General features: G+C 41.2%; 1 protein-coding gene across 5 annotated transcripts in view; it reads right to left on the bottom strand.

The window, feature by feature from the left end:
* Positions 1 to 404: 404 nt before the first annotated feature.
* Positions 405 to 13084, bottom strand: part of mbd2 (methyl-CpG binding domain protein 2) — a 94782-nt gene continuing 82102 nt past the window's right edge. For all 5 annotated transcript variants that reach the window (XR_009817431.1, XM_061980595.1, XM_061980594.1 and 2 more), the window contains one exon: positions 405 to 822. Coding sequence is in view for 1 of the 5 variants with exons in the window: in XM_061980595.1 (XP_061836579.1) it covers positions 756 to 822 (67 nt within the window). In the remaining 4 variants the exon portion in view is untranslated. The remainder of the gene's footprint in view (positions 823 to 13084) is intronic.

The raw sequence follows: 13084 nt of genomic DNA, 5'->3' as shown, positions 1-13084 counted from the left end.
CTCGAGGCTGGGTGGACTGTCCACTGGGGTTCTGTGCATGTCTATGGTTGATGGGTCTTAGGTCTGGGGACCTGCTCGGCTATTATTGACAGAGAATACCACATGACGATTTACCGGGATTGGTTGGAAGTAGGGCGAGAGAGAGGGATTGAAATGCAGTAAAATATATGTTGAGAACGATCATTTCTTTGCATGTTTGCTGGATCGCTGAGATAATGGTTCATGTGCAGGAGTAGCAGGAATCTACTCATGAAATCTTATCGAAGAACACATTTGTGTCAAATATTCATCTGATTCATTTTGATGTACTTCAACGTAACTTAATTAAGCGTGTCTAAAATATTATAGACCATACTGAGAAAAAACACCAGACAATTATGAATATAATTATTTATTTACTTCAGCCCAAAACATGTACACGACTGTCAACATATAAAATGTGCATTAAATAAGACTACTCTATTTCATTTCTTATTGATGTAGAACCCTGATTTTAGCGGAATAAAAAAAGAAACAAATATTTGTTAGCAAAAGCCGTCCAGCAGTTTGCAATTTTAGATGACATATTAGATATATTTAGATATTGCATGCTCCTTGTGAGCGATCAACAAAAACGTAAAAACAAATACAGCACAACATTTTTAAAACAGACTTATGTATTCTGTCGTTACTTGTCTCTGCTGGTGAACTTTTATCGTAGGACGTCCAGGAAATGATTCATTAACGGGAAAGTTGCAGAATTAAAAAGATGATCATTAAATATTTTTTGTTTGCTTAGGGGTCCAGATGAAGATTAACCTGAGGTTGGTGAACAGAACAACTCTGCAAACAGAAAGAAGACAAACATATTAAGATTTTATGAATTGAAATTGCTTAATATTCAAATTTCAAGACATTTTACAAAAATGAAGGTTTAAAAAACTGAAAAATAATTATGTTAATATTTAATAATAACAGCTATAAAAAAACAACTATGATTGCACTTCTACGAGCACTGCAATTACAAGAAACTAAAAGTACTCTAGTGCAGTGTTTTTCAATCTTTTTTGAGCCAAGGCACATTTTTTTCATAGAAAAAATTCTGAGGCACACCAGAAGTAGAAATCATTAAAAAACGAAACTCAGTAGCCGATATCGACAATAAAAAGTTGTTCTGGCAATTGTTGGATATGAATTAAAATCATAACCAACCATGCCTCACCAGGGGCGCCGCTAGGGATTTTGGGCCCTATGAAAATATTTTTTACAGGGCCCCTAACACAGTGTCATTATTTTTTCTGTATTATAATTTCATCATCATTAGGGGCCTCTCAGGGCCCCCCTCCACCATGGGCCCCTAGAATTCGTCTCCTTTACCCCCCCTTTTCGGCGCCCCTGTGCCTCACTATACTGTAGCTCTTGTCTCAAAGTAGGTGTATTGTCACGACCTGTGACATCACGCCTTGAATTATTTTGAGTTTTTTGGTGTTTTTCTGTGAGTAGTGTTTTAGTCCTTGTCTTGCGCTCCTATTTTGGTGTTCTTTCCTGTTTTGTTGGCATTTTTTCTGTTGCAGTTTCATGTCTTCCTTGAGCGCTATTCTCCACACCTGCTTTGTTTTCGCAATCAAGACTATTTAAGTTGTGCGGACGCTTTTCTTCTTTGTGAGGACACTGTCGATTGTCATGTCATGTACGGATGTACTTTGTGGACGCCATCTCTGCGCCACACACTGTAAGTCTTTGCTGTCGTCCAGCATTTCGTGTTTTGTTTACTTTGCAGCCAGTTCAGTTTTAGTTTCGTTTTATATAGCCATGCCTAAGCTTTAATGCCCTTTCTTAGGGGCACTCGCCTTTTGTCTATTTTTGGTTTAAGGATTAGATACCTTTTTACCTACACGTTGCCGTCTGCATGCTGCCACCTACTGATATGGAAGAGTATAACATGGTTACTCTGCCGAGCTCTAGACAGTACAGACACTCAACAACGGTACATTATTTACGGATTACAATTACTTGGGTGCAAAAATATTTTTAACCCAATTAGGTGAATTTACATAATCTCCCACAGCACACCAGACTGTATCTCACGGCACACTAGTGTGCCGCGGCACAGTGGTTGAAAAACACTGCTCTAGTGCAAGAAAATTCTGACATCTGTACTTGCTCACAACACTTTGTATATCAAGTACAGTACTTAGTAAGTCAAAGAGTAAACATATCTGAAAAAAAAATGTTCATAACTTAACCAGGGCCTGGAAATTGCGTTTTAGAATTCAATTATTTTTTTCAGGTTTTTCATGACCGTGAAAACCCTGTATACATACATTTATTTTACTACATCTATTCTTCTCATCTCCATGTATACATTTAAAACAGGGGTGTTGAACTCATTTTAGCTCAGGGGTCACATGGAGTAAAATCTATTACCACATGGGCCGGACGGGTAAAATCATGGGATAATAACTTAAAAATAAAACAATGACAACTTCAGATTGTTTTCTTTTTTTTACTTAGGCCCAAAATAGAAAAAGCACATTCTGAAAATGTTCATTTAACAAAGTATGCTGTTGACAAAACATTTCAAGTTAGTTGAAAATTCTGAGGAAAAAATTGTTAAAGTTTAAAAAACACCATGAAAAACACAATGAACTTAGACTAAATCTCAGTGTATCTACAAAGCAATTATACTTTAAGTCACAGCTCATCTCGGATTGAACAAAAAACTAAATAAAGCATAAATAAAAACTCTATGTATCAGTTACCTCATTTGTCCTATCCACATATTAATCCTGTGTTAAGTCAACAAACCATACAAACGGAGGTAGAAACTATTCAAGAGGGTTGAGTTACTCCCTGCCTTCGAGGCATCGCTATCGAAAGAAAAATAAAAGCCGTGCATTGTGTGAACAATTTCATGAAAACATAAATAAAAACTTAAAAGACTGACAGTATTGCAGTAAATCACACACTGTTCACTTTCTTTAAATTTGCACAGAAGACAATAATTTTCACAGAACGATAGCAATGTGCTGTGTCATGCAACATTTTAAGTGGGGTTACCAGATTGTTTATTTTACTTCTGTTTGTTTAACGTTGGGTCGAGGGGGAGGAATCACAGCCCCGCTTTACTCTGTACCTCTTGCCTGGTATAAATGTGACTCTGATTCCATCTGTTCTGTCACCATTATTCATTATCTTATTTAGCTGGATGTTGCTGGATATGTGTTCTACGTCCCGAACTCAATAAAATCTGAAAGGACGTAGTACACTCACTCTCCATGCATCCCATAGACGCACCTCATGTTTCTCATGAAAAAACCAAGGATTGTTGTCTTTTTTTTTTTTTTACATAAAAATGTTTATTTGTTTGCATCAGCACTTTGCTTGTCCTTGCTTTGTAATGGATAGTTGAATAGTTATTATTTTTGTAACAGCCTAATACGCAGCACAGATAGAGTATAAATAAGTATTTCTGAATTACGTTGTCATATTTGTTGTTTGTACATGCCTAAAAATATGTCAAGCTGTATTTAAAAGCTGTGGCTAAATTAGAACCACTGAATACGCATCATAATCCATCCATCCATCCATCCATCCATCTTCTTCCGCTTATCCGAGGTCGGGTCGCGGGGGCAGCAGCCTAAGCAGGGAAGCCCAGACTTCCCTCTCCCCAGCCACTTCGTCCAGCTCTTCCTGTGGGACCCCAAGGCGTTCCCAGGCCAGCCGGGAGACATAGTCTTCCCAACGTGTCCTGGGTCTTCCTCGCGGCCTCCTACCAGTCGGACGTGCCCTAAACACCTCCCTAGGGAGGCGTTCGGGTGGCATCCTGACCAGATGCCCGAACCACCTCATCTGGCTCCTCTCGATGTGGAGGAGCAGCGGCTTTACTTTGAGCTCCTCCCGGATGGCAGAGCTTCTCACCCTATCTCTAAGGGAGAGCCCCGCCACCCGGCGGAGGAAACTCATTTCGGCCGCTTGTACCCGTGATCTTGTCCTTACTCATAACCCAAAGCTCATGACCATAGGTGAGGATGGGAACGTAGATCGACCGGTAAATTGAGAGCTTTGCCTTCCGGCTCAGCTCCTTCTTCACCACAACGGATCGATACAGCGTCCGCATTACTGAAGACGCCGCACCGATCCGCCTGTCGATCTCACGATTCACTCTTCCCTAACTCGTGAACAAGACTCCGAGGTACTTGAACTCCTCCACTTGGGGCAAGATCTCCTCCCCAACCCGGAGATGGCACTCCACCCTTTTCCGGGCGAGAACCATGGACTCGGACTTGGAGGTGCTGATTCTCATCCCAGTCGCTTCACACTCAGCTGCGAACCGATCCAGTGAGAGCTGAAGACCCTGGCCAGATGAAGCCATCAGGACCACATCATCTGCAAAAAGCAGAGACCTAATCCTGCAGCCACCAAACCAGATCCCCTCAACGCCTTGACTGCGCCTAGAAATTCTGTCCATAAAGGTTATGAACAGAATCGGTGACAAAGGGCAGCCTTGGCGGAGTCCAACCCTCACTGGAAACGTGTCCGACTTACTACCGGCAATGCGGACCAAGCTCTGGCACTGATCATACAGGGAGCGGACTGCCACAATCAGACAGTCCGATACCCCATACTCTCTGAGCACTCCCCACAGGACTTCCCGAGGGACACGGTCGAATGCTTTCTCCAAGTCCACAAAACACATGTAGACTGGTTGGGCAAACTCCCATGCACCCTCAAAGACCCTGCCGAGAGTATAGAGCTGGTCCACAGTTCCACGACCAGGACGAAAACCACACTGTTCCTCCTGAATCCGAGGTTCGACTATCCGGCGTATCCTCCTCTCCAGTACACCTGAATAGACCTTACCGGGAAGGCTGAGGAGTGTGATCCCACGATAGTTAGAACACACCCTCCGGTTCCCCTTCTTAAAGAGAGGAACCACCACCCCGGTCTGCCAATCCAGTGGTACCGCCCCCGATGTCCACGCGATGCTGCAGAGTCTTGTCAACCAAGACAGCCCCACAGCATCCAGAGCCTTAAGGAACTCCGGGCGGATCTCATCTACCCCCGGGGCCTTGCCACCGAGGAGCTTTTTAACTACCTCAGCAACCTCAGCCCCTGAAATAGGAGAGCCCACCACAGACTCCCCAGGCACTGCTTCCTCATAGGAAGACGTGTTGGTGGGATTGAGGAGGTCTTCGAAGTATTCCCTCCACCGATCCACAACAGCCGCAGTCGAGGTCAGCAGAACACCATCCTCGCCATACACGGTGTTGATAGTGCACTGCTTCCCCTTCCTGAGGCGGCGGATGGTGGTCCAGAATTGCTTCGAAGCCGTCCGGAAGTCGTTTTCCATGGCCTCACCGAACTCCCATGTCCGAGTTTTTGCCTCTGCGACCGCTGAAGCCGCACACCGCTTGGCCTGTCGGTACCTGTCCGCTGCCTCAGGAGTCCTATGAGCCAAAAGAACCCGATAGGACTCCTTCTTCAGCTTGACGGCATCCCTCACCGCCGGTGTCCACCAACGGGTTCTAGGATTACCGCCACGTCAAGCACCAACTACCTTGCGGCCACAGCTCCAATCAGCCGCCTCGACAATAGAGGCGCGGAACATGGTCCATTCGGACTCAAAAATCAAATAATTGTTGTTAGGGATGTGAATTGATAAGATTTTTTCATTTCCGATTGATTGATTGATTCTGCTTAACGATTCGGTGACTTAATGGTCCTTTTATCAATACTTATTTGGAAAGAAAGTGAAAAAAAGGTGGATTAGCCTCAATTTAGATTAGTTTAGAGGTAACATGACCTTACATAGCGTACAGTGAGGTCACATACGTAACATAGAAAGAAAAAATAAAACAATTTTATAGATACATGTAATAAATAAATATTCTTCTGTAGAATTGAACAAAATAAATCCTGTGGAAATTACACGATAATGTAACATTCATGTCAAGCCTTTATTGGTTATAATTTTGAAGATTGTGGCTTACAGTTTATGGAAAGCTTATATCGAAAATCTCAGAAAATGTGGGGTTTCAAAATGTGTTAGCCATCATCATCAAAATGATAATAAAGACTTGACATACCTCACTTTATATCGCATGATTGTCCCTATACCAATATTTTGGTACCGATACCAAAATGTATTTCAATACTTTTTGATAATAAAGGATACCACAACACATTTTATTACAGTGGAACCTGGATTTAGAGCCTGTCTATTTGCGAACTTTTCGATTCATAAACTTTTAGACGGAGCCAAGTGTGCCTCTGTGTGCAAACCATGTCTCTGTGTACAAACGCTTTATTCAGCCATTCCTGCCAGACAAAACACAGGGCTCATCATCGCTGCGTAGTGCTTTCTGCACAGGGGATTTCCTAGTCACGTCTCAGTGCTTCATTCAATATGTGTGCTTTTTGTGTGATTCTTCCTATTTTGACAAGTTTTATCATTTTTGCTAACTCAATATAAATCCCCAAAAGCCAACAGACCACTGTTGGAAAAGGGAGGAAATACCTGTGGAGTTAAAAGACTGTTTGTGAGGAGCACTGTACTTCTGTTATATACTGAACAAAAATATAAACGCAACGCTTTTGTTTTTGCTCTCATTTTTCATGGATTGAACTCAAAGATCTAAAACTTTAAAAATTATCCACAAAAGACCTGTTCCTCTCAATTATTGTTCTTAAATCTGTCTAAATCTGTGTTAGTGAGCATTTCTTCTTTGCCAGTATAATCCATTCCACCCCACAGGTGTGGCATGTCAAGATGCTAATTAAACAGCATGATTATTGCACAGGTGTGCTTTAGGCTGCCCACAATAAAAGGTCACTCTGAAATGTGCAGTTTTGGTGGGGTTTTGGGGGTGTGGGGGGTGTCAGAAAAGCTGTCAGTATCTGGTGTGACCACCATTTGTCACTGCCAAATTCTCTGAAACGCCTTTGGAGACGGCTTTTGGTAGAGAAATTAACATTCAATTCATGGGCAACAGCTCAGGGGAACATTCCTGCAGCCAGCATGCCAACTGCACGCTCCCTCAAAACTTGTGGCATCCATGGCATTGTGCTGTGTGATAAAACTGCACATTTCAGAGTGACTTTTTATTGTGAGCAGCCTAAAGCACACCTGTGCAATAATCATGCTGTTTAATCAGCATCTTGATATACCACACTTGTGAGGTGGAATGGATTATCTTGGCAAAAAAAAGCTCACTAACACAGATTTAGACAGATTTGTGGACATTATTTGAGAGGAATAGGTCTTTTCTGTATCTAGTAAAAGTTTTCGATCTTGGAGTTCAACTTAGGAAAAATGGGTGAAAAACAAAAGTGCTGCTTTGATATTGTTGTTCAGTGTAGAAGCACAAGAGCTCACACGCACACCCAGAAGGGGGTGAATGCTTCTTTTTTTCAGCTCCTTGTGGGTGGATTTTACTTTCCTAAATGTTTATCATTGTAACAGTATGGTTGTTAAAGTTAAGGAGTGGTGTGATTTTGAATGTTTGTGAGGGCACCATGGTGTGTGTGTGTGTGTGTGTGTGTGTGTGTGTGTGTGTGTGTGTGTGTGTGTGTGTGTGTGTGTGTGTGTGTGTGTGTGTGTGTGCATGTTGGCAGAGCAGTGCATACAGGACAGTTCAGCTTGTTGTTTTTGCTTGTTGTTAAATAGAAAGATGATCCATCACTCCCTTATGTTTATTTGATACACAGTACTTTATACTCTTTACGTTGTGTTCAAAGTGTACAAGCCTTAAAAAATAGGGACTTTTATCGAGGCTGGAAACCATTATTTATGTTTAAATTTTTTCTTATGGAGAACCCTGCTTCACTATACAAACTTTTTGATTTACGAATACTGTAAATCAAGGTTCCACTGTATTAGCTTTATTTTAACAGAAACTCTTATGATACATTGAAAATGTGTTTCTTATTGCAGTGAATAAACAATTTTGGCATTAAATAACAGTAAACACTTCTGTTTTAGTAGTAGGTAAGCAAACGGGTACATAGCCTACACGGAGGTCACATACCATAGAAGGAAAAAAGGTAATTTTTTAAAGATAAATGTAATAAATAAATATTCTTCTATAGAATTTAACAAAATAAATCCTGTGAAAATTACACAATAATGTAACATTTGGTAACACATGATTTGAACTTTTTACATGCAAAGTGAGCTACGTCAAGCCTTTATTGGTTACAATTTTGAAGATTGTGGCTTACAGTTTATGAAAAGCTCATATTGAAAATCTCAGAAAATGTGGGGTTTCAAAATGTGTTAGCCATCATCATCAAAATTATAATAAAGACTTGACATACCTCACTTTTGCATACCATAGGGTTGCCCCTATACCAATATTTTGGGACCGATACCAAAATGTTTTTCAATACTTTTTGATAATAAAGGAGACCACAAAAAAATGTATTACAGTGAAACCTGGATTTAGAACCCGTCTATTTGCGAACTTTTCGATTCATAAACTTTTAGATCGAGTCAAATGTGCCTCTGTGTGCAAACCATGTCTCTGTGTACAAACAGGTTACAAAGGCTCCTAATTTTGCAGCTGATGCATGCAGTAACATACTGTGTCATAGGATACCCGGAAACACATGGATTGCGGTGGATCCAGCCCGTGACCCCTGCACGTCACGCCACCCGCCTACGTCATCTACCGCTGGTCGCTGCACAGACAGCATCACGCCGTGGACCACGGATGCCTCCGTCCGCTGTGCCGCAACTCTCCACGAGCTTGCGGGGAAACAACTCCACGTTTGTGCCTGCAAAATGCTAGGTCGATAGCTAACAAAACACATCTCCTGAACAACCTATTCATGTCCCACAAGTTGGATTTTATGTGCCTCGCGGAAACTTGGCAACCGGAGAACAAGTTATTTTTTCTTAAAGAGCTGTGTCCTCCGGACTGTCATTTGCTTGGGACTTACTCGGCGGCGGGTTGGCCTTTGTTTATTGGGACTCTTTCTGCTGCAGACTGATGGACACAAACCTGTACAACTCATTCGAGCTTCAGAGGTGCAAGGTTGGAAACGAACACTCTTTTTACTGTGTTTTCATTTTACCGACCGCCTTGTCCTGCTCGTTTATTTACGGACGAATTTACGGAGAGTGTATTAATTTTTGGTGATTTCAATCTCCATGTTGATAACTCCTCTTGTCCCTTGGTAGCCGAGCTGGTATCTCTTATGGACTCATTCCACTTTTTACAGCATGTGTCGAGTCTTACTCACACAAAAGGTCGTACTTTAGATTTGGTCTTTTCTTTTGGAGTAAAAATTGACCAATTAAGTATTGAAGACCTTCAAATAAGCGACCACTATTGTATTGTTTTTAATCTGTCGTTCTCACTGACTCAGTCGACTTCCAAAGTGAGCAAATAGACACGCATTTTAAATGACTCTGCAATCAGTGGGTTTTCTGTTCTTTTTGACCCAACAACTTGTGTGAGCTGTGATGATGTTGATACATTTATGACTAACTTCAATCATCATTGTCTGACTGTTTTGTACACAGGAGCACCAGCTAAAAACACTCTAGGCTCTGTTGTAAAAAAACTTTGTCCATGGATGAATGAAGCCATTTCCAGCTTTAGGAGAAGCTGTCGGAAAGGGGAACGTTTGTCGAAAGCCACAAAATTAGAGGCTCATAGACTTCATTTTAAAGAAATGATAATGGAGCTAAATGAAATGATGAAACGTGCTTGCTTTGCTTTCTTTTCAAATCTTGTTTTGCATAATAAGAACAACCATTAAGTCCTATTTGACACTATTGAAAATATTGTTGTACCTCCATCTACTCAGGAGATGGAGGTACAACAATATGCAGGATGACTGTAATAGATTTTTGAACTTTTTTGTGAACAAACTGCAAGACATAAGGGCCAATATTAGTCCTCCCTTGGATAGTTTGTGCACTACACCAGCCCCTGTGTGCTCACCATGGTCTTCCTTTACTCCTGTCAGCCTACAGGATGTTCAGGTTTTAGTGGGCAAGATGAAACCCACGTCGAGCCCTGTGGACATTGTTCCTACTCCACTGTTCTTAAATGTTTTTGATGTTGTTGGTCCTCGGGTGGTAAAATTGATAAACCTTTCACTTCAGTCTGGCTCATACTTGCCAACCCTCCCGATTTTCCCGGGAGACTCCCAAATTTCAGTGCCCCTCCCGGAAATCTCCCGGGGCAACCATTCTCCCGAATTTCTCCCGATTTTCACCCGGACAACAATATTGGGAGCAGGCCTCAAAGGCACTGCCTTTAGCGTCCTCTACAACCAGTGGTCACGTCCGCTTTTCCTCCGTACATCAGCGTGCCTGCCCAGTCACATAACATATGCAGCTTGTATACACACATAAATGAATGCAACGCATACTTGATCAACAGCCATACAGGTCACACTGAGGGTGGCCGTATAAACAACTCTAACACTGTTGCAAATATGCGCCACACTGTGAACCCACACCAAACAAGAATGACAAACACATTTCGGGAGAACATCTCCTCCCCATCTCCCAAATTCGGAGGTCTAAAGGTTGGCAAGTATGGTCTGGCTAGATCCCCAGCTTTTTTAAACATGCTGTGGTAAATCCCATTCTTAAAAAACCTAATCTTGATCCGGTGGAGCCTATAAATTACCGGCCCATATCAAAACTTCCCTTCATGTCAAAAATCATTAAAAAAAAGTGGTAGCTAAGCAGCTAACCTAATTTTTGGAACAGCATGATATTTATGATAAATACCAATCTGGCTTTAGGTTATTTCACTCCACCGAAACTGCTCTTTTGAACATTTCCAGTGACGTGATGATGACCGCTGACTATGGTCGCTATACAGTTTTGGTTTTACTCGACTTTACATCTGCCTTTGATACTGTGGATCACAGTATACTGATAGATCGCCTCAAATCTGAGATGGGGTTTTCTGGTGCTGTTCTCGGGTGGTTTACTTCTTATATAAATGGAATAACTTTTAATGTTGCTTTTAATGATGTAATGTCCAATGTGTCCAACCTGTCCTGTTGTGTGGCCTAGGGTTCTGTTCTGGGGCCTGTTTTATTTTTGTTGTATCTGATGCCGCTTGGAAGGTTGATCAGTAGTGTCTAAAATGTTTCTTATCATTTCTATGCATATAATATTCAACTGCTCCTTCAATGATTCAGATTTTCACTTTTTGTCTGAGTTCTTGGAATGTGTATCCTGTATCAAAAACTGGTTGTCCTCAATTTTCCTCCAGATAAATTCGAACAAAACAAAAACTCTGATAATTGTTCCCGATAAAAAGAGCCCCCTGATCAAGAACTCCCTTAGTGCTCTGGGTGCATCTGTTAAAAGCAGCCTCAGAAACCTTGGGGTTGTGTTTGATCAGTCCATGTCGTTGGAGGGTCACTGCTGTCAACTGACCAAAAACAGTTTTTATCACCTCAGAAATATTTCTAAAGTGAGAAATTTGCTGTCAAAATTGGATCTCGAAATGATCATTCACGCATGCATTTCATCTCATATTGACTATTGGAATTCTCTCTTCACTCTTTTCAACAAGTCAACGCTAAACAGACTTCAGACTGAACAAAATACAGCCGCCACATTTTTGACCGGTGCACCCAGAACAGCCCATACCACCCCCATTTTATCCAGTCTCTATTGGCTTCCATTAAAATTCCGCATTGATCTGAAGATTTTAGTCCTGATTTTCCGTGCGTTGCATGGTGGGGCCCCTCAGTACATCACTGATTTGTTATGCTCCTACTCTTCAGGGCGCAGCCTCCGGTCTTCAGGCCGGGGTCTTCTAAAGATCCGAAAAACTCATTTTAAAACCCGTGGAGACCTGGCATTCCACGCTATAGCTCCCAGACTCTGGAACAACTTGCACCTGTCCCTTTGTGATCTTGACTGTGTTGACACTTTTAAGAAACATTTGAAAACTTGTCTTTTTCGTAAAGCTTTTCGTTAATGCACCTTTTAACTATAATTTTTAATCCACTTTGTATCCCTTTTATGATGTTGCCTCTGTTGTTTTAATGTAACTGTTGTTTTACTTCACCTATTGTTTTGTACAGCGCTTTGCGATTTTATCTGTGAACAGTAAAATAAAATGTACTTACTTACTTATATTAGATGCTGAAAAAGCGTTTGACAGAATGAAGTGGAATTTTCTTCTAGCTACTCTACATAAATTTGGATTTGGAGACTCATTTGGATCTCATGGATTGAGGTCCTATATAGTTCCCTTAGAGCTTCATTTAGAACCAACAGCCAAATGTCTCCAAGGTTTCATTTTATGAGGAGCACTAGGCAAGGTTTTCCACTTTTGCGATATTTATTTAAACTCTTGCAACCGCAATTCAACAGCATGCACATATTAAAGGCATCCGTACTGCAACCGTTCATCATGAAATAAGCCTTTACGCTGATGATGTATTACTTTTCCTACAAAATCCACATTCTTCTCTTCGAAACACAATCTCACTCATTGATCAATTCAGTTCTATTTCAGATTACTCCATCAACTGGTCCAAATCTACTGTGTTACCTATTAATTTTGACTTTCAGAGCACCTCATCGATTCCACTGCACAAAGCGATCATTAAATACCTGGGTATCAATATTTTCTCCACATTGTCAGATCTGAATCGCTTGAATTTCTTTCCAATCTTAAAATCGATTGAGGATGATCTGGCGCATTGGAAGACACTGCCCATCTCACTTATGGGAAGGATTTCTACTGTGAAAATATTTTCTCGCCTAGGGTTAGTTATCTCTTTTCAATGATTCCCACCAAACCTTGTCAAATTTGGTTTAAATCACTAGACTCACACATCAATCAGTTTATTTGGAAAAGTAAACCAGCACGAATCAGCCTTAAAACATTTAAAAAAAAACAAGGAATATGGGGGTCTAGAACTCCCAAATGTTTCCAATTACTTCCTTGCAAATAAACTACAATACATATAAACTGGATCAATCCCAATTTATTAGGTGATTTATGGTTAGATATTGAACAATCACTCAGCCAGGAGATCCCAATTTCTAACTTGCTCTTTATAAGCCACATTCTCAGAAAACACAACTGCTTAAAAGTATTAATATAGGCAC

The sequence above is a fragment of the Nerophis lumbriciformis genome, linkage group LG20 (genome assembly GCF_033978685.3).
Source record: "Nerophis lumbriciformis linkage group LG20, RoL_Nlum_v2.1, whole genome shotgun sequence".
In the NCBI taxonomy this organism is placed as follows: Eukaryota; Metazoa; Chordata; class Actinopteri; order Syngnathiformes; family Syngnathidae; genus Nerophis; species Nerophis lumbriciformis.
This window is presented reverse-complemented; position numbering and strand designations above follow the sequence as displayed.